This window comes from Equus asinus, chromosome 2 (assembly GCF_041296235.1).
Source record: "Equus asinus isolate D_3611 breed Donkey chromosome 2, EquAss-T2T_v2, whole genome shotgun sequence".
Classification (NCBI taxonomy): domain Eukaryota; kingdom Metazoa; phylum Chordata; class Mammalia; order Perissodactyla; family Equidae; genus Equus; species Equus asinus.
The window spans coordinates 57,692,113-57,716,746 of NC_091791.1; the positions used below are offsets into that span (position 1 = coordinate 57,692,113).

General features: G+C 35.5%; 1 protein-coding gene across 4 annotated transcripts in view; it reads left to right on the forward strand.

The window, feature by feature from the left end:
• The window catches only part of TET1 (tet methylcytosine dioxygenase 1), a 120,181-nt gene extending 99,708 nt beyond the window's left edge, over positions 1 to 20,473 (forward strand). For 3 of the 4 annotated variants that reach the window (XM_070488939.1, XM_070488953.1, XM_070488946.1), the window contains 6 exons: positions 2,886 to 3,036; positions 3,372 to 3,458; positions 7,393 to 7,482; positions 9,266 to 9,403; positions 11,973 to 12,321; positions 17,540 to 20,473. In XM_070488939.1, coding sequence (XP_070345040.1) covers positions 2,886 to 3,036; positions 3,372 to 3,458; positions 7,393 to 7,482; positions 9,266 to 9,403; positions 11,973 to 12,321; positions 17,540 to 18,552 — 1,828 coding nt within the window. In that variant the 3' untranslated portion in view covers positions 18,553 to 20,473. The remainder of the gene's footprint in view (positions 1 to 2,885; positions 3,037 to 3,371; positions 3,459 to 7,392; positions 7,483 to 9,265; positions 9,404 to 11,972; positions 12,322 to 17,539) is intronic. The other variant, XM_014862781.3, reaches the window with a different exon arrangement.
• The last annotated feature ends 4,161 nt before the right edge of the window (positions 20,474 to 24,634 follow it).

The following is a 24,634-nucleotide window of genomic DNA, read 5'->3' on the forward strand; positions in this document are numbered from 1 at the left end:
AAAAAAAACCAAAAAAATTTATGCTGGTCAATAGTGGGAAGAGGAGATCCATTTCTATCCTTTCTTCCATTTATTCCAACACTGCTTGGTAAAGAGTACTTCTTTTCCTCTTAATCTGGAATACTACTTAACTGTTCACAAAAATTATATATGTAAGTGATTCCTCTCTTATATTTGAATTCTGTATCATCTTCCTGGCTTTTCAGGCACTAGAGCCTCATTTTTTCAATTAAAGGGGCTTTATAATTTATTTTAATATTTGGTGAGGCTAACTGGCCATTCTTGTTTTTTTTCAAGTCTTTCTTTGTTATTCTTTTTTGTTCATGCTTCCAAATAAACTTTATAATCAATTTATCTAGTTTTAAGATAAACCTAATGATATTTTTAATGGGATTGCATTAAATTATCTTATAATGACCTGGTGTCTCTAAGATATTGGGTCTTTCTATCCCATAACATGTCTTTTTTCTATTTGTTCAAGTGTAGTTTTCCTCATATAGGTTTCTCTTTTTTTTCAAGAAATGTCGTTATACAAAATATAACAAAAATATATTTCATCTCCTCTCTAGTCTGCACATAAGATTAATTTGTATACCTTCCAGAGCATTCCTTTATGCTTAGAATACCATTTCATTGTATTTTTCTTATCTTTCCAATGCCAGAAAGTGTGTATACATCATTTTTAAAGTCTGCTAATTATTTTATGTGGATGCACAATAATAATAATACCTCTTGTATGAAGACATTACAGGATATCCATATATTATCTTATTTAATCTTCCCAAGAATCTAATAACTTGTTTTAATGTTTCATCAAGGTAGATCTAGCATAGGCTTTTTTTTAAAGTTCCTATCTACAGAAAAGATGCAAGAATACTTCAGTGAACTCTTATATACACGTTACCTAGATTCCACAGTTGTTAACACTGTTACGTTTGCATTTCTAGACATAGTCACACATACATACAAACTTACATATTATTGCGTTTTTATTTTTTTCTTTCTGGATTATTTGTGAGATAGTTGCAGACTTTGTCTTTTTCCCCTAAATACTACTTCGGATGGTATTTTCTAAGAATCAGGACATTCTATTACATAACTCCAGTACAATGATCAAAGTCAAGAAATTTAACTTTGATAAAGTGCTATTATCTAATCTATAATTCATATTCAGATATCATCTATTTCCTAATACTATACTTTATAGTAATTTTCCTCCACCCAGGATTCGATGGGTTGTGTTGTTTTGTCCTTTTGTTCTCCTAATCCTTTTATCTCAATCTTTGTCTTTCATGGCATTGACATTTCTGAAGGGAACAGGATAATTTTGGAGATTGTAACTCAATTTTGGTTTGTCTGATTGTTTTTTCCTGATTCCACTCAGTTCTAGCAATTATTGGCAGGAACACTACACTGAGTCCATGGCATTAGGACATGTTTTAGGTCCATTTGTCCCATTATCAGTGATATTAACATTTTAAGATACTCTGCGGGAGGTCTTTTAGTTCTCACAATTTTTCTCCTTTCCTATGTGTTTAATTTTTTAAATAACTGTCCATAGTTAAACTACATTTTTCACTTTCCCATGTATTATTTCAACGACATAAATAAATTACTAATTTTTCTATTTCTTTGACAACTTTAATTTCCTTCTGCAATTTCAAATTTAACTCCTTTGATCCCATTTGCATCCCATTTTTCTTCTCCATCAACTTATTGTAATATTTTGCCCTTTAAAACATATATTCCATCTTTTTCAGAAGATTTATAGGGAGTTAGAATATTTGAACTATCCCTCCTCCCTTTTTCTTCCTTCATAGTATCTTGAATGATCCTTTTGTATTCAATGTTATCTTACATATCAAGCATTTTCCAGACTTTCACAATTAAAAAAAACTAATAGTTTTGATCTCTAAATTTCTGTTCTTTTCATTTACTATTTTTTTAAAATGTGAGATTTTATTCATATTTTTAAGTCATTACATAAGTACTTCATACATACTATTAGAAATTTTGAGCATTAATGTAGTCACCACAAGAGCAGACTTATTTCCTTGGTTTCATATCTTTGTGTATATATTCTAATCATCATCATCTTCACTTAGAGTCTATTTAGGGCCTCAGAAATGCCCCCCAAGTGATAAAATTATCAAGTTACCGAATGAAACAGGTTTTCTGATCAATTTTTTCTCTTGTGACGTTCATAAAGACTTTCTTTAAAATTGACAAAGTGAGGGACTGGCCCAGTGGCGTAGTGGTTGAGTTCATGTGCTCTGTTTTGGCAGCCCAGGGTTTGCAGGTTTAGATCCTGGGTGCAGACCCTGCTCTGCTTGTCAAGCCACGCTATGGCAGCATCCCACATTAAAAAAAAATAGAGGAAGATTGGCACAGATGTTAGCTTAGTGCCAGTCTTCCTCACACACACACACACACACACAAAAGTCACGAAAAAGTTGACCTCTCTCATACAATATATATTATCCTTTATCAATTCTCAGAAGATTGTATCAATGTCATTTTACTGATGAAGCAGCTAAAGTCCAAAGAGGTAATGAGGTGCTCTAATTTTTCTTGCTAATAGGGAACAGATCCAGGATTTAAAATCCAGACCCTTTTTTCCCCTCCTTGGACATCTCCAAATACAACAAGGTCATGGAGATTTCAGATCTGTATAGTTTATTGCCATTTATTTGGATTTACAGTTGTGAACAAACATTTTAGTTAAAAATTTAGTTATATTCAAGTACAGTGAGCCTTGTGTTAACATAACACTACTTTAGATAATATAAGTAATAAGATAGATATGTTAAAATCAGTTCCTGAAATGTTCTGTCTGAGGTATTGTCTGCTTTATCAGTTCATTCCTTGCAATTACCATCTTACAGTCGTACCTGTACATGTCAAGGAATTGATCCAGAGACTTGTGGAGCTTCATTCTCTTTTGGCTGTTCATGGAGTATGTATTTCAATGGCTGCAAATTTGGTAGAAGCCCAAGCCCTAGAAGATTTAGAATTGATCCGAGCTCTCCCTTACACGTAAGTGTCCTTTTTACTTTTGAATTACACAATAAGTATATAAGTACATTCCTTTAAAATTTTTTAAATAGTAAAAAACATTAAATATTAAAAAGTAGTGACAAAATAGTAAAACTATATATATAAGTAAATAGTTTAAAATTCTAAATAAATTAGGTAAAGTCTTCAACTATCAACCCAAATTCCGATTGTCCCTGGCTCCCTCCTCCTCCTCCCCTAACCCCAGAGAGAATCATTGTTAAAGGAAACTAGAATTTTATACCCAGCCAAAGTAGGAAGAATAAATAAACGAATTTGCCAACATTTCAAAGACTCAGAAAGTTTACTACCCACAGAACTACTATGAAAGAATTACTAAAGGACGTAATCCAGAAAGAAGATATATGAAACCGGAACCAATCTGTCCGGGACACGAGGCCATGGTGAGCAAAGAAATTAGTCAACCTTACTGTTAAGTTTAAATAAGTTGAGTACTTACATTTTTTAATTAAAATAACAACCTATAATTCCTTACTCTTATCAATTCAGGGGTGGGTAGGCAATGGGAGGAGGTGGGGCACCTACAGGAACTAAGTGTGGTGATGTTTTATGCTTTGTTGGGAGTGGGGAGAATTTAGATACTGATTATCTCTAAGATCAGTGTTTTTCAAACTTTGAACTGTGACCAAAAGTAAGAAACATTTTATATTACAAACCACTAAACGGATAGATGTATACAAGTAACTAATTAAAACAAAACTGTCAGAAAGTAATACTTAGCTTTATTATACATAACAAAGATAATATTAAAATATTAACAAGTTAATATGCAATATACTTATTGCTAAGGATCACTGTGATATAGTATAATGTTTTTTATAAAATTTCATTTCTTTTTTAAATGCTAATTGTGACCTACTAAACTGATTTCATGGCCCACTAATGAGTCATGACCCACAGCTTGGAAGACACTGCTCTAGATTTTGTCAGAAAAACATATATTTGAGAAGGTATATGTTTAAAATTTTTTTAGGTGAATACAAATAGAATTTATAGCTTTTGAACTACTTGTGGGAAAAACTCTTTACCAAGAAAACAATCCATAAGTCAACAAAGGGAATTTAAAAAATCATTAGAGTATAGGATAAATAGAAAATAAAAAATGAAACAGCAGAAATTAATCCAACTGTATCTGAATATAGTGACTATAACATCTTTCAAAGAAGCTTAGAATTAATAATGGTCCCTTGAAAGAGGTAATCAAAGTTATTTAGTATTTTCTAGAGTTCCCATATACGGCAATAAAACAAAGAAATTACTTGAGAGAGAGAACTATGATTTGCAGATAAAGTACCTTTGAAGCAGTCTAACAGGAAGTTTATTAGACCTTTAGGGAAAACATAAAAATTTAATAAAGGACATATAAAATACTTGAAAATGGAAAGGTACCATGTTCAAAGATCAGAACTCTTGATGATGTGTCAGTTTCTTCCTTAAAATTAACCAGTTAAGTTTTCTTTCCAAATATTATATGATGAAACTGTTACTATATAAATATATTAGCAATATTGACATTACTGTTAAATTCCTATCCTATAACAATAATACTATTATATAATTAATGAATGTGAAATCACTTTTTGCTTATGGTTATTATTAATAATCAGTAACGTTTATATAGTGCTTATAATACAGGGAGAAGCATTGCTCATTCCAGGAACTGACAGAAGGCCAGTATGAAGCTCAGCAGGCAAGGGAGAGTGAGGCACATGCTGCGGCCTTGTAAGCTATGTCAAGAATTTTGGAAGATCATTAAGAGTTTTAAGGAAGAGAGTGATATAATTACACTTGCCTTTTAAAGAAATCTTTCTGGGGCCTGGCCCAGTGGTGCAGCAATTAAGTGTGCACACTCCATTTTGGCAGCCCGGGGTTCGCCAGTTTGGATCACACGCGCCGACCCACACACTGCTTATCAAGCCATGCTGTGGCAGGCGTCCCACATATAAAGTAGGGGAAGATGGGCACAGATGTTAGCTCTGGGCCAATCTTCCTCAGCAAAAAGAGGAGGATTGGCAGCAGATGTTAGCTCAAGCCTAATAAAAAAATAAATTCCTTTGGCTGCTCTTTGAATAATGAATTGGAGTTGGCCAAGAGTGGGTTTAGCAAGATAAGCTAGTTATGAAAATAGTTCAGGGAAGGGATAATAGTGACTTGGATTATGGTTGTGATAGATTAAATGCTGAGCATTGGGTGGTCTGGGAAGATTTTAAAAATTATTGGTGCTATTCCTTGATGTAGGGTACACTGAAATAGGACCAGGTTTGTAGAGGGCAGATTATGAATTCAGTTTGGACACATTGGGTTGGAGATTCCTAAAGGAAATCCAAGTTGTGATGTTAACTCAACAATAATAAGAATGTGAAGCTCAAGGGGTGATCTGTGGTCCAGGTGGTAATTATAGCCATGCCTGGGGATATGATGGTCCTAGAGATCAAGAATAGGTTGAGAAGAGCAGAGAGATGTATGCTTGAGCCCCAGTAAGTAAAGATCTGATAATAAGAAACCTCTATATCTGACACACACATTCATTCTAATGAAACAATTAGAAAGTCAGGATTTTTACAATGTGAATATGAGCCTTACATTTGTAAAATGATACCAATAGTCAGCTAATCAAGTTTTATTTTATTTGTTTCTATTTGCCTACTTTATTTCAACATTTCCACACAATGAATGAGACATTTCATAAGATGTCAAATTACTCAATCTGACTTGTGACACTGGATGGTTCATAATACTCTACTAGCAATAAAACACAATTACCCATCCCACCCAATATTTCAAGTGTTAGAAAACATAATCAAAATCATTTAAACAGGTATTTAAATCATAATTCTAAAGTTTTCCTGAAATAAATGGAACAATTAATGTGTGCGTATAGCCAGGAAGTGTTTTTAAAGTAGAGTCCTGACTTTCCTGACTATACTTAGTAAGTTAAATTAAGTAACAGAAACCTAAGTGGACAGATGAATGGAATAGAGTAATCTAGATATAGACCCTTTATGCGTGAATTTCTTTTTCGATGAAAGCATCAACATAAATCAGTAGGAAACCAAAAATCACTGATGCTTTACAGTTGCCAAGATTGAGGCTTGTTGAAAGCACTCAAGAATTAACTTTCTTATGTCTGCATTGCTATGTGGGTTTGGCTTTTGTAATCTGATACACACCAGAGGTGAACTGATCCACACGAAGCTCTTCTTTCTGTGTTCTTGGCATCTACCAAATCTCAATGAGGCAGAAATCTCAAACCTTAAGTCCCTCCATCCTTGCTTTCAGTTCCCCTTCAATTGTCTTTCTTTGATGTGACTCATCATTTATCAACTCTGTGAGTTGATTTATGACATAATCATCTCTAAAATATCATAGCGGTCTTTCAACTATTGTTTAAAAGTCTCCCTTCTCTGCTTCATACTTCGTACTGTCATCAGTGACATTTCTAATAGGGACTCTTATCATGACACTTATCCTTTGAAGAAGTCTTACATGTTTCTACTATCAGTAGCAATCCAGATTCTTAATATGGTGTTAATCCTTGTCACAGTCCTACCCAGTCTTCTTCAAGGTGTAGCCATTATGTTGCAGAAAAGAAAACACTGGTTTTAAACAACCTGTTGCCCACTTATTACCTCTGAAGCTCTTAGTACAGGATTTGGTGCATAGTAGGTGCCTTGTGTGTGTTGCTCTCCCATTTCTATTATAGAAGCTTGTTGCTCTGTGTCAAAATTCCTGGCCAGCAGGAACCTTGTCTTGATTTACTTCCAAGTGCTCAGTACTATTGAATAAGTATAAAATATGGTTCTCATTTTTAACAACATAAGCAGTTTTGCAACTTACCCCTAATACCATTAGATAACATAGAGTTTTAATTTCAAAAGACTTAATTAAAGCATAACAATGACTAATACTTTAGATTTTTTAAAAAAATCCGGGGGCTGGCTGGGTCGCGCAGCAGTTAGGTGTGCACGTTCTGCTTCGGTGGCCTGGGGTCCGCCATTTCGGATCCCAGGTGCGGACATGGCACCACTTGGCAAGCCATGCTGTGGTAGGCGTCCCACATATGAAGCAGAGGAAAATGATCATGAATGTTAGCTCAAGGCTAGGCTTTCTCAGCAAAAAGAGGAGGATTGGCAGCAGTTAGCTCAGGGCTAATCTTCCTCAAAACAAACTCCATGTTATTTTCTATGGTAGCTCTTTTATCGGGGTAAGTATGAATTGTACGCCTCGACCACACATCAGCAATGATTTATGATTCATTTTCATGCTTTAAACTCATGTCATTATGAAACAACTTTTATGGACTGTCTTTTCCTGTAGGAAAAAAACCTTGAAGATAATTTGCAGAGTTTGGCTACACGATTAGCTCCAATTTATAAGCAGTATGCTCCACTTGCGTATCAAAACCAGGTATGTTTTGGGACCATATACAATGCTCTTAAAAATGGCTGAAATTTCTATATAAACAAAATCATTGTTAATAGACACCCTTTCAAATTTGATCTTTAATGTATCTCCATTTTTATTAGACAGCTTTAAAAATTATCTAGTCTTTTTTTAAAAAGTCTTCTGTTTTGGCAATTGAATTAAAACTCCAGAGTGACAGAATTATGGTTATTTCTAGAAATACAACTTATAAAAGCAGAAATACATGATTCAACTCATGATGAATCAATGTAATATACCATATTAACAGAACAAAGGACAAAAACCACGTGATATCTCTATAGATGCAGAAAGTCATTTGACAAAATTCAAAACTCTTTCATGATAAAAACACTCAGCAAACTAGCAATAGAAGGGAATTGCTTCAGCCTGATAAAGGACATCTGTGAAAAACCCACGGCTAACATCAAAATTAATAATAAAAGACTACAAGCTTTTTGCCTAATTCTGGAACAAGAAAAGAATGTCTACTCGTGCCACTTCTATTAAATATTTTTCTGGAGGTTCTAGTCAGGGCAATTAGGCAAGTAAAAGAAATCCAGACTAAAACATAAGAGATAAAACTGTCTCTGCTAGCCAATGTTATGATCCTGTATGTAGAAAATAGCAAGGAATTCATACACGTGTGTGCACACAAACACACACAAACTACTAGAGCTAATAAGCAAGTTCAGCAAGGTGTCAGGATACAAGATCAGTATGCAAAAATCATTGTATTTCTATACACTAACAGTAGACAATCGAAAAATGAAATGAAGAAAAAGTAGATTGTCAAAATTAAGAATTTTGTCTTTCAAAGGACATCATCAAGAATGTAAGTGAGGGCTGGGGGAAATAGGGAGATTGGTTAAGAAGTACAAACTCCCAGCTATAAGATAAATAATTTCTGGAGATCTAATACACAAGATGGTGACTATAATTAATACTGTGTTATATACTCAAAAGTTTTTTAAATGTCTTAAATGTTTTCACTACACACACAAAATAACCGTAGTTGGGTGAAGGGATTGAGATAGTAACTAACCTTATTGTTGTAATCATTTTGCAATACATTCACGTATCTAATCATCACATTGCATGCCTTCAACTTACATGTTATATATCGGTAATATCTCAATAAAGCTGGTGGGGGGACAAATTTTTTAAAAAAGAAAAGAAAAAGGCAGTCACAGAATGGGAGAAAAGATTTGCAAATCATATATCAGACAAAGTAGAAAATATGGGAATATTTTTTAATTTTAAACATAACCAGAGGTCCATATTTTCCAAATCTTTAGCTTACTTGTATTATCATGAATGACATGTTCTTTGTTAAATTCCAACTTTCCATTTTAAGCAGAGTCATAAATTCACCTTCTATACTGGTTCATGAATATATATTTATGTATCTACTTTTTTTAGACACTGAACACTCTGCCTATGTGATTAATGCACTGTATTAGTCTTTCTTCCTAATGGAATAATTTAGGCTACTCGACTTGTTTATCCACCACCAGCAGGTATTAGTGTCCTCTCCCTGCCCTAAGTCATAGGCAGTGATTGTCATTTTACTCCATGTATTCTCAAACTCTTTATCCTAAATGTTACTGAGCTCCGTATTCACTACAGTAATACACGGTAGTGTCAGAAGTCTCTGAAATTGCAAAGTGTAATTAATTTAAGAACTTTGTTGGGAATTGATTTGTTGCTGTTTAGTGCAGATGATCTTTCTGTCTCTTGAAACTGTGTGTCATGTTTTCTTCCTTAGGTGGAATATGAACATGTTGCCCGAGAATGTCGTCTTGGCAGCAAAGAAGGTCGTCCTTTCTCTGGGGTCACTGCTTGCCTAGACTTCTGTGCTCATCCCCACAGGGACATTCACAACATGAATAATGGAAGCACTGTGGTATGTGCCTGGCTGGCTTTTGATCCTGAAAGCTCGATCAGTATATGCTTAGGCTGAGGTCCTTAAATATGATTGTCGTGACGAAGCATGTTTTATGTTCTGTTCCTCGTAGTATATGTATCAATAGTATTTATTTAAGTAATTATTGAAGTACTTCCAAAAATTTATAGCACCAACCTTAAACAAATATTTTTGTTGAAAGTCATAAATTATATATTTAGTTATGGTACGTTTGCTGGGAGTTAGGAGTCTATGATTATTCAGGGAAACGATTTTGTGCTATCAAATTGGTAGGTCGCAAGTGAAGCAACTTAATGTTTCTTTTTGCCATCTTTTCCTTGGGGTTTTTGTGAGGGGAACTGTGCCAAATTTACTGTCCTTTTTTTGCGTATTGTTTCTTAATGCCAGTATGTATAAAGTTACATTAATATTCCAAAATTATCAGAAATATTTGCATTTAGATATGTATACTATGTTTACAGCCATGAAAAGACTCACATACCCATAGCACGGAGTCAATCAAAAGATACTTAAATTAGGTAGAAGACCCCAGGAAAAATCATGCAATAGTCCTTTTGTAAGGGAAATGAGTTTGCTTCATGTAATGATCTTCTTCTCACCTAGTACAACAGAGATTAATAGCGAGTGATTGCCTCTATTTCTGTACTACATCACTTTGTTTGGTTGGCCCCATATAAGACACAGCTATAGGCTCTTACAGTGTGATTGGAAGTGCACTGTCTGATCCATCAGAAGTCAGCCTTTCTTCCTTGTTTGTGAAGTCTATCAGTGATAGATTAAGGAGCCAAAATAACTTTTTTGCATATCACTCCTCTCCACTGATGTTGACTGTAGCGTTTGAGACCAACGTTACTTCCAAATGTTGAAATTGTGTAAATCCATCCAGATGAGTCTTAGCCAGAGAGTAATTCATCATCGTTGGTTGGCTAGTACATTGGACCTGAATTGCCTCATTATAGAATATCTATGTTCAGGCTGGATTAGGATCAGAGTCAAATTAAATTTTAGTTCTGCTTCTCTTGTGTATCATTCAGCACTTGTTCTTCTCCACTGCTCTTGTTCCTTATGCAAGGAGGCTTGTACCTAGAACTTGGCATAGCTCCAGATTTCCCCATCTCTGAACACCCACGCTCTTGAAATTTCACTGCCAACTCTCCTTTCACCCTGTCTGTTTCCCCAGTCTTTCTAATTGTGCTCCTGTGTCTAGTTCTTATCCCTTTCTTAGTCTCCTTGTGGGCAAATAAATTGATTTAAGTAAATATTTATTGGTGGAAGATTCTAATTTTTAACATGATTATTTGAAACTTAACAAATAACACCCAAGAGATTTCAATATGTCACGCCTTGCTGGAAAACAGGATCGTAGATATTGAGAAAATAGTGTGATTTAAAACCTTTTAGTTAAGTTTTTTGACCTTCTGTATCCACCAAGTTCTATCAACCTTGAAAGTCAAATCTGGCAATTTCATTTATTTTCACTCTTATAACATCTCTACTGTCTTAGAAAGAGCTCTTAGCTGTAGGAGAAATGTGTTTAATAAAAAAATAATGAAACTGATATATTTTTGATGAATCTTTAATGACATTTGAAAAGTAATTATCATTAAAATATTAATTTATGAAGAAGCATACTAATATTAGGTATCAAAGATCAGAAATTTCCTGTATATACTTCTGTATTTTCATTTCTCTACAATGCATAAAAATAACTTAAAGTAAGGAGAAGGGCTGAGATAGGTTATAGTCAAGACAGAATTTTCTTAAGATGTCCTATTTCCCATCCAAAAGAAAGACAGGCAAACTGATTGATATGCTCCTAACTAGCATAGAAGCAAAATGGAGCAGAAAGAGAAAATTTATCCAGATAAAATGTTTTTGTTAATTTTTTTAAACTATTGGAATATAAGTCCTGCTAGAGAGAGAAATCTCTTGTGCTTCTTCTTTTCTTCATTAATATCATCAGTTTATTTAGTGAATAAAATTAAAATCACCCTGACAAAAAGGGCAAAAAAAATCTATAGATAAATTCCACTTACAGGCAGAAGTGAAAAATCCTAGATGACAACATAGCAAATTAGAAAATTCATCATAATTAATTCCTCTCTACCCAAGGAATGTGAAATTATTTGAATATTAAGAAGTAGGGTGATGTATAGGCTAAAATAATACCATTCTTAATAGTTAATATGAAGGCAGTGAGCAATTCACTAACCATTCCTTAACTTAAGCAATGAAATAAGATGCTATGTAACAAACAGAATATTTAAAATATTACAAAATACATAAACATGTATAATATCATTTACTTATAAAATCAACTCAAAATTATACTGGTCTGCTTACAAACAATTGTTAACTTGCTAGAATTGAATAGTGTTGGGTGGCTTGATATATACGATATTTATCCAAAATTAATATACCAGCAGTAAGCAATTGAAAACAAAATGGAAATGCAGGTCCCTTTAACAATGGCAACAGTAAGAAGCTAGGAATAACTTGACCAATATGCAGGACCTATATTTTCCATCTCATGTTTTCTTCCTATTAGGTTTGTACTTTAACTCGAGAAGATAACCGTTCATTGGGTGTTATTCCTCAAGATGAGCAGCTTCATGTGCTGCCCCTGTATAAACTTTCAGACACAGATGAGTTTGGCTCAAGGGAAGGAATGGAAGCCAAGATCAAATCTGGAGCCATCGAGGTGCTCACACCCCGCCGCAAAAAAAGAACACGTTTTACTCAGCCAGTTCCTCGTTCGGGAAAGAAGAGAGCAGCAATGATGACAGAGGTTCTTGCTCATAAGATCAGGGCAGTGGAGAAGAAATTCATTCCTCGGATCAAGCGGAAGAATAACTCAATGACAAACAGCAGTAAGACTTCCTCGCTGCCACTTTTAGGTGAGGCCAATGGACACCACCAATTTTCTGTGCACAGCTTTCATTGGCAGAAGAGTTTGGACTTTCCTTTGCATCTTATTTTTCTTCTCCTTTATCTTTGCTATTCTGTCAGGAATGAGGCATTATGAAAAGAAAAAGTTTAGATCAGACATCACTTAATCAATTAACTTAGTTAGTTGTTCCTAAATCTTATTGTTTATGATATAGTTTGCTTAGAGTTCAAAGTAAGACGTTAAATGTATTTCTACATGCTTGCCAAAACTAAAAGGCAATGAAAAAGTGACCCATCAGAATTTCTTGGTATTTTTTTCTACTCATACTTTTTTCAAAAAAAAAAATATATGTTCTTGTCATTTGTGCCCCATCTATTTTGAAGCTCTGCTCCTTCTTCTTGGCATACATGAGGTGACAATGACTTCCTTGAAGTCTTCCTAGATCACCTTTAGCATCAATTTAAGTAATCCAGTTGACAAATATTACCGAGCACTGCTTTCTAGGTATTGGAAATGTAGCAGTCAAAAAGAGAAGAGACAGTGCTCTGAAAGAATTCCATTTAAATAGGCTTGTCAAAGAAGGATTCACTGAGAGTGAGGCATTTCAGTAAAGACCTAAAAGAAATAAGAATCAGCAATGTTTTTATTTGGAGAAATAGCATTCCAAGCAGAGGAAATGGCCAAGTGCAAAGGTCAGGAGACAGGAATTTACCTTGACTCTTTGTTGCAAGCAAGGAGGCCAGTGTGGCTGGAGCAGAGTGTGGAACATGGGGAATAGTAGGAGACGAGATCAGAGAGGTAAGGAGGCGTCTGAGCAATTCATCTCAGACTTTATAGACTGCTGTAAAGAGTTTGGCCTTTCTTGTGAGTGGGATGAAGCTTACTGGAGATGTCAGAAGAGAAGGGCTCTGATTTGACTCAAACCTAACATTCTGGTTGCTGAGTTGAACCTGGAGTAAAGTGGGGCAGAGAATAGAAAAGTAGGGTGATCGTAAATTGGCTATCCTAACAACTCAAGAGAGAGGTGATGGAGCTTGGACCAGAGGGCTAATGAGGAGGACATAAGAAATGTGTGATTCTGGATATGTTTTGATGGTAGAGTCAACAGAATTTCTGATAGATTAAATCTGGAATGTGGACAGAATGGAGTTTCAGGGTTTACCTTGATGTTATTGGCCTGAAGAAAGTGGAAGGATGGAGAAGCCACCGACTGTCGTGAGGAACGGGGAGAGAAGAAGAGATTTGCAAGGGTATAGAGGGAGAGCAGAAGCTCACTTTTGGACGTGTCAAGTTTTAGACACCTGTCAGACATTTGAGTCTAGATGTCAGGTAAGCGCTGAATAACAGTATAGTTCAGACAAGTTCAGGCTGGCGATATAATTTAGGAAGTCAACTGCATAGCAGTAATATTTAAAGCCATGAAATCACAGGGAAACTGAAGGAGATAGAAATTTGATCAAGGACAAATCCTGGGAATTCCCAATTTGTAGAGGTTTCAGAGATAAAGAAGAACCAGCAAAAGACAGTTGGAAAGTCTGGTGAGGTGGGAGTGAAACCACGAGAGTATAGTGTTTCAAGGATGGAGTGATCAACATGTCAAATGCTGCTTCTCTGTCAAGTGAGATGAAGACTGAGATTCCACCATTAAATTTGAAGGCTAGAGCAGATTCAGTGGAGTGGTGGTGAGAACAAATGAAGTGGATTTATGGGGAAGTGGGAAAGAAATAGGAGAAATTCTTGTGGTTGGCTATAAAGGGGATTACTTGACTACAGCGAAGGTTATAGGGTTTGGAGGTTTTTTTCTTAAATGGAAATTTTTAAAAATGTACAAAGTGTATGGGGCCGGCCCAGTGGAGGAATGGTTAAGTTTGCACGTCCCACTTCGGTGGCCCAGGCTTTGCCAGTTCGGATCCTGGGTGCGGACATGGCACCGCTTGGCAAGCCACGCTGTGGCAGGCATCCCACATATAAAGTAGAGGAAGATGGGCACGGATGTTAGCTCAGGACCAGTTTTCCTCAGCAAAAAGAGGAGGATTGGCAGCAGATGTTAGCTCAGGGCTAATCTTCCTCAAAAAAAAAAAAAAATGTACAAAATGTGTGAGTTATATAATGAATCCCACTTCCCTCATATGCTCCCAGTTTTAGAAATTTTCAATACATAGCCATTCTTATTTCATCTATACCCTTACCCAGGCCTCATCTCTTTCATTTTTTTGTAATAAATTGCAGAAGTCACATTATCCATTTATTCATCAGTATCGGTCACTAAAAGATAAGGAATCTTTATAATCATAATACCTAAAACAAACAAAAAAATTAAATAATACCTTAAAACCCATCAGTGTTCAGATTACTCCATTTGTCTCCTAATTGATTTTTTGTTTTTTACATTTGATTTAAATCAGTATCCAAACAAGGTCACACATGTTTAGTTGATATGTCTCCTATTCTTCTTTTAATTTAAAGATTACTTTTCCTCTTTTTCTCTCTTTTTTTCTTTTCTCATTATAGCACAAACCATTGTGCTGTAGAGACAAATTCAGCTTCAGGGTTTTTAAAAAGAATTAGTCTAGCAAGAAGACTATCTGTGATTTGTACACTTCTGTTTATTCACATTAAGAGGTACATAGTGTATGATGATGTCTCTTTTTGTGATGTTAAGACTGATCCATGGGGCCGGCCCCATGGCCGGGTGGTTAAGTTTGTGTTGCTCTGCTTCAGTGGCCCAGGGTTTCACTGGTTCAGATCCTGGGCGCTGATATGGCACCACTCGTCAGGCCATGCTGAGGCAGGTCCCACATGCCACAACTAGAAGGACGTACAACTGAAATATACAACTATGTAATGGGGGGACTTGGGGAGAAAAAGCAGAAAAAAGAAAAAAGACTGATCCACGAGTCAAGTGCTGTCAACCCGATTCACTGATTATGCTTCATCTTTTTACCTAATGATTTTAGAAACACTTATCATATTCTATATTCTTTATTTCATTAGGATTAACAAAGTCTATCATTTGTTGATCTTTTTAAAAAAAGAAATATTGTCCTTATCAATAAATTGTTAATTCTGAGGTATGGTTCATGTGGGGAAATCAGAATAAATATGTGCTTGACTGTTTGCCCTTTTCCACCAGTTTTCAGAATACAAGTTACTTCCCAAGTATCTTCCAGCATGGTCATGTTTTTAAAAATTTAATTTCATTTTCATCTCACGGTTTTTTTAACATAGCTTATATCTTAATGCATATTGAGTAGGTTTTTTTTTCAACTAAATTTGAAAATGCTTTAAAAATCCTCAATCGTTCCATCTTTGATCAGTAGAAACCCATCAAGCTGGCTTCTGAATTCTTTCGTCATGACCCCAGTCATCTTTGATAGCTTCCTTAGCCTCTGTTCCAACAAGATGTTCCAGGCTCATCTTATATAATCCTGCTCCATATCTAAAGTCAGCCAGTTCTCCAAGGATCCTAAAGAAAAAAATACACCATGAATTTATAGTGATATTCAAAATTAGATTTACAGGGTATTCCTTAACTGCTTTGGCTTTTATATTTGTAAGAGAGTTTGTTTGTTTTTCTAAGATGAGAGATAACAATGTAGGCATTTATATAATGCTGAGAAAGATTCAATAAAGAGATACTGAAGAGGCAGGGCAGGAAGAATTATCATTCCTTTTTATTTTAGCTCCATTTTATTATACAGATATTTAATTTATGTTTATTTTAGGATTCATATATCTGGTTCCATGCTGCTTGTAAACAGCAATTATCATTTTCATCTTTGTGTCATTCCCTAATAGCATCTTAGCGTGCAGTTTTTTTTTTTTAAATAAATATCCCCTTAGTAGCTGTATGCACAATATTTGGCCCATAACCTCTTGTCCTTTTCTAATCTTTTGCATAAGAACTTTTTTTTTTTACAGGTTTATCCAACTCAGTAAAAGACTCATCACTGTTTTTACTCCTTCCTTCCCATGATTTATATTCTGTTGACAACTTCTACTCCACAGTAGTAGACGCAGCCACCGAGAGTAGCACAGGTTTCTCACTGTACCACTCCTTGGGTCCTATGTATAAGTTCTCTTTAGAAATGAGAACTATTGTGTCTCTAGGTTATATTGTCTGAGGGAAAAATTGCAGATCTTCTCAACTAGATCAGTGTCTGCTATTACATTGTTAATTATTTTAAAACGTGGCCACTTTACTTTTTCTGTTTCTTGTTCCTAAAATCTGCTGCTTTGGCACTTCCAAAAGTTTTTTTAGAGCTTCAAAACAGGGAGAATCTCCTCAAGAAAAATGTTTCTATTTGATGTGAGATTTATGTGGGTATGTCGGAGCACATTACCCGCATTGGCCAATGTGATAATAATGATCTACCTACTTAGTGAGAAAGAAACAAAACTTAAATGTGCTTGTTTTGGAGGGTTACAAGTGACTTTTTTTCAACTAAAATTTTTTCTGTGACTTTGCCTCAGATTTAACTTTGCGGGTTATGATACTTTCATTACCCAGAAATACTGATAAACTTACTCATTTTTACTTTTTCCCAAAAAATGAGATCATGCAATACCTGAAGTATCTAAACATCTCTTTGAGTAGTTAAATATTGCTCCATGTTGTCATATCATCAGCTGCATTGTATTCCAATGTATGGTTTTAATATTTACTTCATAGGCAATTAGGTTATTTCTAATATCTTACTATTTTAAAGATTTTATTTTTCCTTGTTCTCCCCAAAGCCCCCCAGTACATAGTTGTGTATTTTCAGTTGTGGGTCCTTCTTGTTGTGTTATGTGGGATGCCGCCTCAGCATGGCCTGACGAGTGGTGTCACGTCCACGCCCAGGATCCGAACCGGCGAACCCCTGGGCTGCCGGAGCGGAGTGCATGAACTTAACCACCGGGCCGTGGTGCCAGCCCCAAATATCTTACTATTTTAAACAGTGGACATCCTTCTGGCTAGATCTGTCCGTTTATTTATGATTATTTCCAAAGGGAAGAATTCTTTAAGGAAAATTGTCAGTTGAAAAAGCATCCCAAACTACATACATTTTTTAATGCATGCCTGTGTGTTTGACTTAAAGTAAATAAACTAAAACTGACCAACATTGCCATCATCAATGTTTTCTTATGTTATTCTTTGTACTTCTTCTTAAAAATGTTTTTAAAGACAACTACCAAAGTAGTTTGTACTCATCTTCAAATTTGGTGTCCTTTTCTCTGTTTAGGGAGTAAAACCGAGACCTTCCAACCTGAAATAAAAAGTGAAACTGAACCCCATTTTATCGTCAAAGATTTGGACAACACTAAAACCTACTCACTGACCCCATCCATTCCTCACCCAGTGAAAGAGGCAAACTTATCTCCAGGCTTCCCCTGGTCCTGTAACACTGCTTCAGCCACAACAGTTCCTTTTAAGGACGGCGCATCAGATCCGTACGGGTTTTCAGAAAGAGGTAGCAATCCCCACTGCACAATGCCTTCTGCAAGACACAGTGGTGCTAATGCAGCTGCTGGGGAATGCACTGGAAGTGCACAGCCTGGTGAAGTGGTTCCTCTTCCCACCTTGTCTACTCCTGTGACAGATTCCCTGGTTTATTCTGAGCCTCCTACTGGTCCATCTGAGCAGCTAACTTCTAATCAGCCAAACCAGCAGCCCCCATTCATCACCTCTCCTCATGAACTTGCTTCCTCTCTGGTGGAAGAAGATGAGCAGCATTCTGAAGTAGATGAGCCTCTATCAGATGACCCCCTCTCAGATGACGCCCTGTCACCTGCTGAGGAGAAGTTGCCCCATATTGATGAGTATTGGTCAGACAGTGAGCACATCTTCTTGGATGCCAACATTGGTGGGGTGGCAATAGCACCTGCTCACGGCTCTGTTCTGATTGAGTGTGCCCGGCGAGAGCTTCATGCTACGACTCCCGTTGAAAACCCAAACCGGAATCATCCAACACGCCTCTCCCTCGTCTTCTACCAGCACAAAAACCTGAATAAGCCCCAACACGGTTTTGAACTAAACAAGATTAAGTTCGAGGCTAAAGAAGCTAAGAATAAGAAAATTAAGGCCTCAGAGCAGAAAGACCAGGCAGCTAATGAGGGTCCTGAACTGTGCCCTGAAGTTAATGAATTGAACCAAATTCCTTCTCATAAAGCATTAACATTAACCCATGACAACGTTGTCACCGTGTCCCCTTATGCTCTCACACATGTTGCGGGGCCCTATAACCATTGGGTCTGAAGGCTTTTCTCCCCTTCTTAATGCCTTTGCTAGTGCTGTGTATTTTTTCAAGGTGCTGTTAAAAGAAAGTCATGTTGTCGTTTACTATATCTTCATCTCACCCATTTGAAGGCTGAGGTAAAAAAAAAAAAAATGGGGTGGGTATTTCTTAACTGTGACTATATTTTGACAATTGGTAGAAGGTGCACATTTTAAGCAAAAATAAAAGTTTTATAGTTTTAAATACATAAAGAAATGTTTTGGTTAGGTGTTAACCTTGATAGAATCACTCAGTTTGGTGCTTTAAATTAAGTCTGTTTACTATGAAACAAGAGTCATTTTTAGAGGATTTTAACAGGTTCCTGTGCTATGATGTAAAATCAAGACACACAGTGTTAACTCTACACAGCTCCTGGTGCTTAACCACATCGACACAGTTAAAGAATAAGCTGAGTTATTATTTCATGGTGCCATTGTTCCAACATCTTCCAATCATTGCTAGAAAATTGGCATATTCCTTTGAAATAAACCAATGAAATGTTTTCTCTCTTAAAATATCTCTCCTGTATAAAATAATTCGTTATTGTTAGTAATGGTTGGAGGCTGTTCATAAATTGTAAATATATATTTTAAAAGCACTTTCTATTTTTAAAAGTAACTTGAAATAGTATAGTATAAGAATCCTATTGTCTATTGTTTGTGCATATTTGCATACAAGAGAAATCATTTATTCTTGCTGTGTAGGGTTCCATCTTGTTAGCTGCAATATGTATTCTAATCATGTATATGGTTTGTGTTTTTTTAATGTGTCCTTTCTCCTTCAAATATTAGCTACTTATATAAAATAGTTAGATCATGCAAAAATTGTTAATTATCTCTAAAATTGGAATTAGGAAGTATATCACTAAAATTGATTACTGTTTTCTTTGGAACTAAATAAGAGTGGTATCTTCTGACTTATTGAGCAACAGTGGCCCCAATTTACGTTCACCCCAGCTTTCTCAGTATGATCCATGAAAGGTGTTTCCAAGAGGAGATGGGACATAGGTAATAGTATTCAGAAGAGTCAAATGCTTCTAAAGTTTTAGGATTATAAAATACAAAAATCAAGCAGCAAGAACCCTACCCATCCCAAATTGCCTTATTTGTTCTGAAAGTTATTGTGGTACAGAATAAGAATAAAATGCCTGTAGAAATCTTTTGAAAACAAATTCCCTATCATCATCACACACACCCACACCCTAGAAAAACAGTAGGAATGGTATTATAAGTCTGGTTTTGTCCATTAAGAGCTAATCCAAAGTAGTTTATCTAGGCATATTAGTTTTGGGAATGTAATAACTCATCTTCTCTGATAATTGCCTATGTTCTAGGTAACAGGAAAATAGGCATTCCATTTATTTTAACCTGCCATTATTTTTTCCCGTTACTTTATTGACTCATAGCAAAACAAATGGAATTGCCCAAACAAAATGTTTAGAACAAGAAGAAATTTCAATGAAATACTTGATTCTGTTAAAATGCAGAGGTGCTATAACATTCAAAGTGTCAGATTCCTTGGGAGTATGGAAAACCTAATGGTGCTTCTCCCTTGGAAATGCCATAGGAAGCCCACAACCGCTAACACTCACAATTCTGGTGCAAAAGCAAACAGTTCCAACAAACTCTCTAAAGAAAATCTCGCTGTAACTTATATTAAAATAATATATGGTGCAAAGGATCAGTTTCAAGCTTTTGACTAATCCAAGTAAAGGAATATGAAGGGATTGTAAATAACAAAATGCCCATTGGTAGACCATCATTCTGTACAAGTAGATTTCTGCTTCTTGAATATGTAAAATAGGGTAATTCATTGACTTGTTTTAGTATTTTGTGTGCCTTAGATTTCTGTTTTAAAACGTGTATATTTTTGTGAGCCTAAGGTTTCTTATACATATAAGTATATAAATAAGTGATTGTTTATTGTTTCAGCTGCTTCAATGAGATATTTACTAGTATTAGACTATCAGGAATATACCCTTGTGATATTTCGTTTTAGATTTTAGGCCTTAGCTCCCACTAGAAATTATTTCCTCACCAGATTTACTGGATAAAGTTTTAAGACCCTTTATCCATCCACCCATCTGTCCATTCTTGCATTCAATACTCATTGAATGTCTGCAAAATTTAAGTATTAGTTTTTGTTTTTCTTTGAATCGCTACCCATGACATAATAAACTTGAAGAATTAAAGTTCTAAAAGAAACTCTTACACATATTTTTCAAAGAAATAGCAAATTTCCTTCACAACAATCCATTGTGATATATCTGCAGCAATTCAAATCAGTCACTAACTGTAAATAAGTTCCTTAACAATCTAAACTTGAAGCACCAATGTTGACTTAGAGGAACATTGGGATTTGCGAAGTTAGTTTACCAAAACAAGTACATGAAAATATCCAGTCTCAACTAAAATGTTTCCATTCCTTTATTATAATTAACACCATGAATGGCCTGCCTCAACTGATAACCCCATGGTTGGAACCACACAGGATTCCTACTTTGTTGGGCTCTGTTGCAAAAGTTTACCAGTTAACCATCCCATTGTCTGCCCTGTGACTTTTTTAAAAGCTTATGCTTACTCAATGTTCTGTAGCATTGTGATTGTATGCGGGCTACACTGCTTTTAGAACACTTTCTCATGAAGCAAGAAATAAATTTGTTTGAAATGATATTTTCACTCAGAAGACTGGTCATCTAACATTATTTCTGCACCTCTGTTATGTTTTACTGTAATGATCACCTTTTGTTTTACCTCTTTTATAGCACTCAAATTGGGTTTTCAATCTTCTGCCTTTGTTCATGGTATGATAATTGAATTCATTGATATATGACCCCCCCAGGTTAGTCCAACCTCTTCATAATACAAACTTACCAACTATAATGAAAGAATAACTCCTGCCTATTGTAGAATCCTACAAAATATGGTGCCCTTCAAAATCTCATTTCTAATGGCTCTTAGGCTATTGTTGAAAAACTTTGTTTCTTGTGCTTGTCAGCCTCACCTACATCTTCTTTCCAATGTATCCACAAAGTACCAAATATGTCATGTCACAAGCCTAATTGAAATATATAATAATTGGAAAGTGAGGCTAGCCAAAAATGTATAGCGGTAGGTAAATTTTTGCAACATGTTAGCAAAAGTTTTGCATCTTAAATAACCTTCTAACATCTTTATTATGCAATCTGCATGTGGATGAAATAATTTAATTTGTTAAATATGATGTTTCAACCAGAGGAGATCCATACACGCTTTACTTAAGACATAACCCCAATACATACTTAACTGAATGCATACCCTTGTGTAAATGAGATACTGACTTAATTCATATGAAGTAACCTGCTTTCTAATGTCATTACTTCAGTGGACTCCTACTGATTATCATTTATTTCACAATAGCATGTATGAAAATAATCCCAAACTATTTAAGTTTAGTCTTTTTAAAACAAATTATATTAAGATCTTTGATCTGGGACAAAGTTTTGACATTGCATGACAACTTCCACCAATACTGGGCACAGCATTTCCTTTAAATGTGCCAAGTAAGTGAGTAGCTGTATGTGACCTTTAATAATATATATCTACCTTCTGTTTCACAACTTCTTGATGCATGGAAATCGTTTTTTCTTTGTCTAGAGTTAGTACAACACTGAGTTTTGATCTTTTGTAGAAATTTACAATGGGAATTGTGAAATAAGGTAATATGGTAGTGGCCTCTCACAGAACTGGAAGACACCTTAGAAGTCATATAGTTCAATAACTGGGGCCCAGAGAGCAGAATGTCAATGTAGGTGTGTAATTATGTTTGTAAGAAGAATTTAAACAGTCGAATGAAGGCCACTTTGTGGTTAGGAGGACTGTAGGAAAACAAACTTGATTTGCTCACCCAGATGGTATTTTATCATGGGAAATAACCTTTTTGGTACAAGTCAAAAATAAAATGGCTTTAGGTTTTTTCCTGAGAGGTTCAGGGAAAGAAGATAAATGAAATTGGATCAAGATTCCCCGGCCTGCAGTTTCGTGGGCCTTGTGTGGGAAATCTAACTGACTTTTACCTATGAAACTGTCCTGTTAACTCATCCTACAAAATGTGGCAATAGTCTTCTTTACTTTTCCAATAAACAAATATCAAGTACTTATACAGTACAGGCTTTTATTTCCCCTGGAACAAGGGTTAGGCATATATAAGGAGTTATAAAAGATTGAATGTTTGAAATAATTGGGGAAAGTATATTTCCATTGTATATATTACTACATGGGTATGATTGTACAGTCTTTTCACACCTACTACCTAGTTGGCCTCACAGTCAAGTCCCAGCGTAGTTTATTTTGATGTGGCTGTTTACATGAATTAGAATATTGTTTTATTGTGCACAGCTCCTAAACCTGCCCCTGAGTTTATTGAACTCGTAACTCTGGTGTCAGTAGTATGACACACTTAACCAAGTGATAGATATGATCAGTGCCCTGATTCCTGAAGGAGTCTGAATTTATCCAAATCAAATTGTGCTCCATGTTGAGCCTCCTTCTAACAAGGTTAGAAAATGATGCCATCCATGGCTCTGGAATGCAATTCAGAAAGAATCTACATCATTTATCAGAAGCTGAATTTGAGTATTTTCGTAGAATGTATTGCGTTTCAGTGGCATCTTTTTGCTTTTCTCTTGTATGTAAAATAGAGACTAAGTTCCTATGTTAATTTTGAAGACAGTGGAAGAAGCCATCACTCTGTCCACACTGAACTCTACAAACTTTAATTCTCTGCATTCCAGTATCTGGGTGACTTTTTTTCAATCCCTGTTTCTTCTGGGCATCCAATCAAATACCACAGTTTGCTTCAAAAGGCATGTATTTTATTCCTTCAAGTAACCCAAAGGTATTTCTTATTTTGCCACTCTTAGTTTTCACTTCTTTAGGGCCCCACAGTGTGTTCCTCCTTGGGCAGTATGCGGTATTTGATATTTCTAGCTTTAAGAGTCCACTACTAATCTTTTCTTTGTTGGCTGTGCTCCTTTCCCATCCCTTCTGTGACGTCCATGATCCTGCCTGGGTCACACATTTTCCTCTAGTTTGTTCAGCTGTAGATGTTCTCTAAATTAAAGGAAAACTTAGTCTAAGGTAGGAATGTTATTTTCAGATGTTAAACATATTTGCTGATTTAACCCATTTATGTTTGAGTGCAACTTTGAAAAACCTTGGTTAACAGTATAAAGCTAGTTTTTCTAGCAGCTGTTATGAAAGGCATTCTTTCTTGTCTTGTTCATCAGAAAAAAATCTTGCAGCTGTCAGAAACATTTTCATTTTTGGAGAAACAATATTGGAAAGTAATTTGGTTTCTTCTCCATTTAAGTGGTTATAAACTTAGAATCTTTGACCAGAAACTCAGCTTATTATTTTTCTTTTCTCATTTTACTGAAGCTACAGTGTCATTAAGTATATTTTCATTCTTTTTACCATTTTTATCCTTTCCTCTGACTTTGCTTAAATTAAAACTCTATTGTTTCCCCTCTCTCTTGTTCTGCCTGCATTCCCTGTGTCTCCCACGCAAATACACATGCTTCATTTTAAGAATAGCAGTGATCTTGGTCAAGTTGTCTTCTTGTCTTTTAAAATCATGTCTCACAAATCCTTTTTGGAATGAAACCAAAACGAATCAAGAGCTTGTATTCAGCCCTTTTCAGTTAGAGGCGAATTCAGTTTTTAGGAACCAATAGTGGTCATAAGACCGCAGGTTACATCGAGTGCTCTCTACCAATCCCAACAATGTTTGAGTCTCAACTCATTTACTAGTGTTGGAACGTTTTACAAAACATTATGTAAGAACGTAAATATTCTATCACTATTTCTATACAACTTTGCTATTTCTGAACAACGCATCATATAATTATAAATTATCTGACCAGTGACTTTGAGTTAGTAACGGGTCTGATCTATAGAATAGACAGCATTTTTTTGCATGTTTCCCTCCATATCTCCTGGCCCAATTTTGTGAGTGGTATCTATTTTCTAATGTAAATTTACCTTTTTGGAATTGGGTTGTTGGCAATAATAGGAACTATTTATA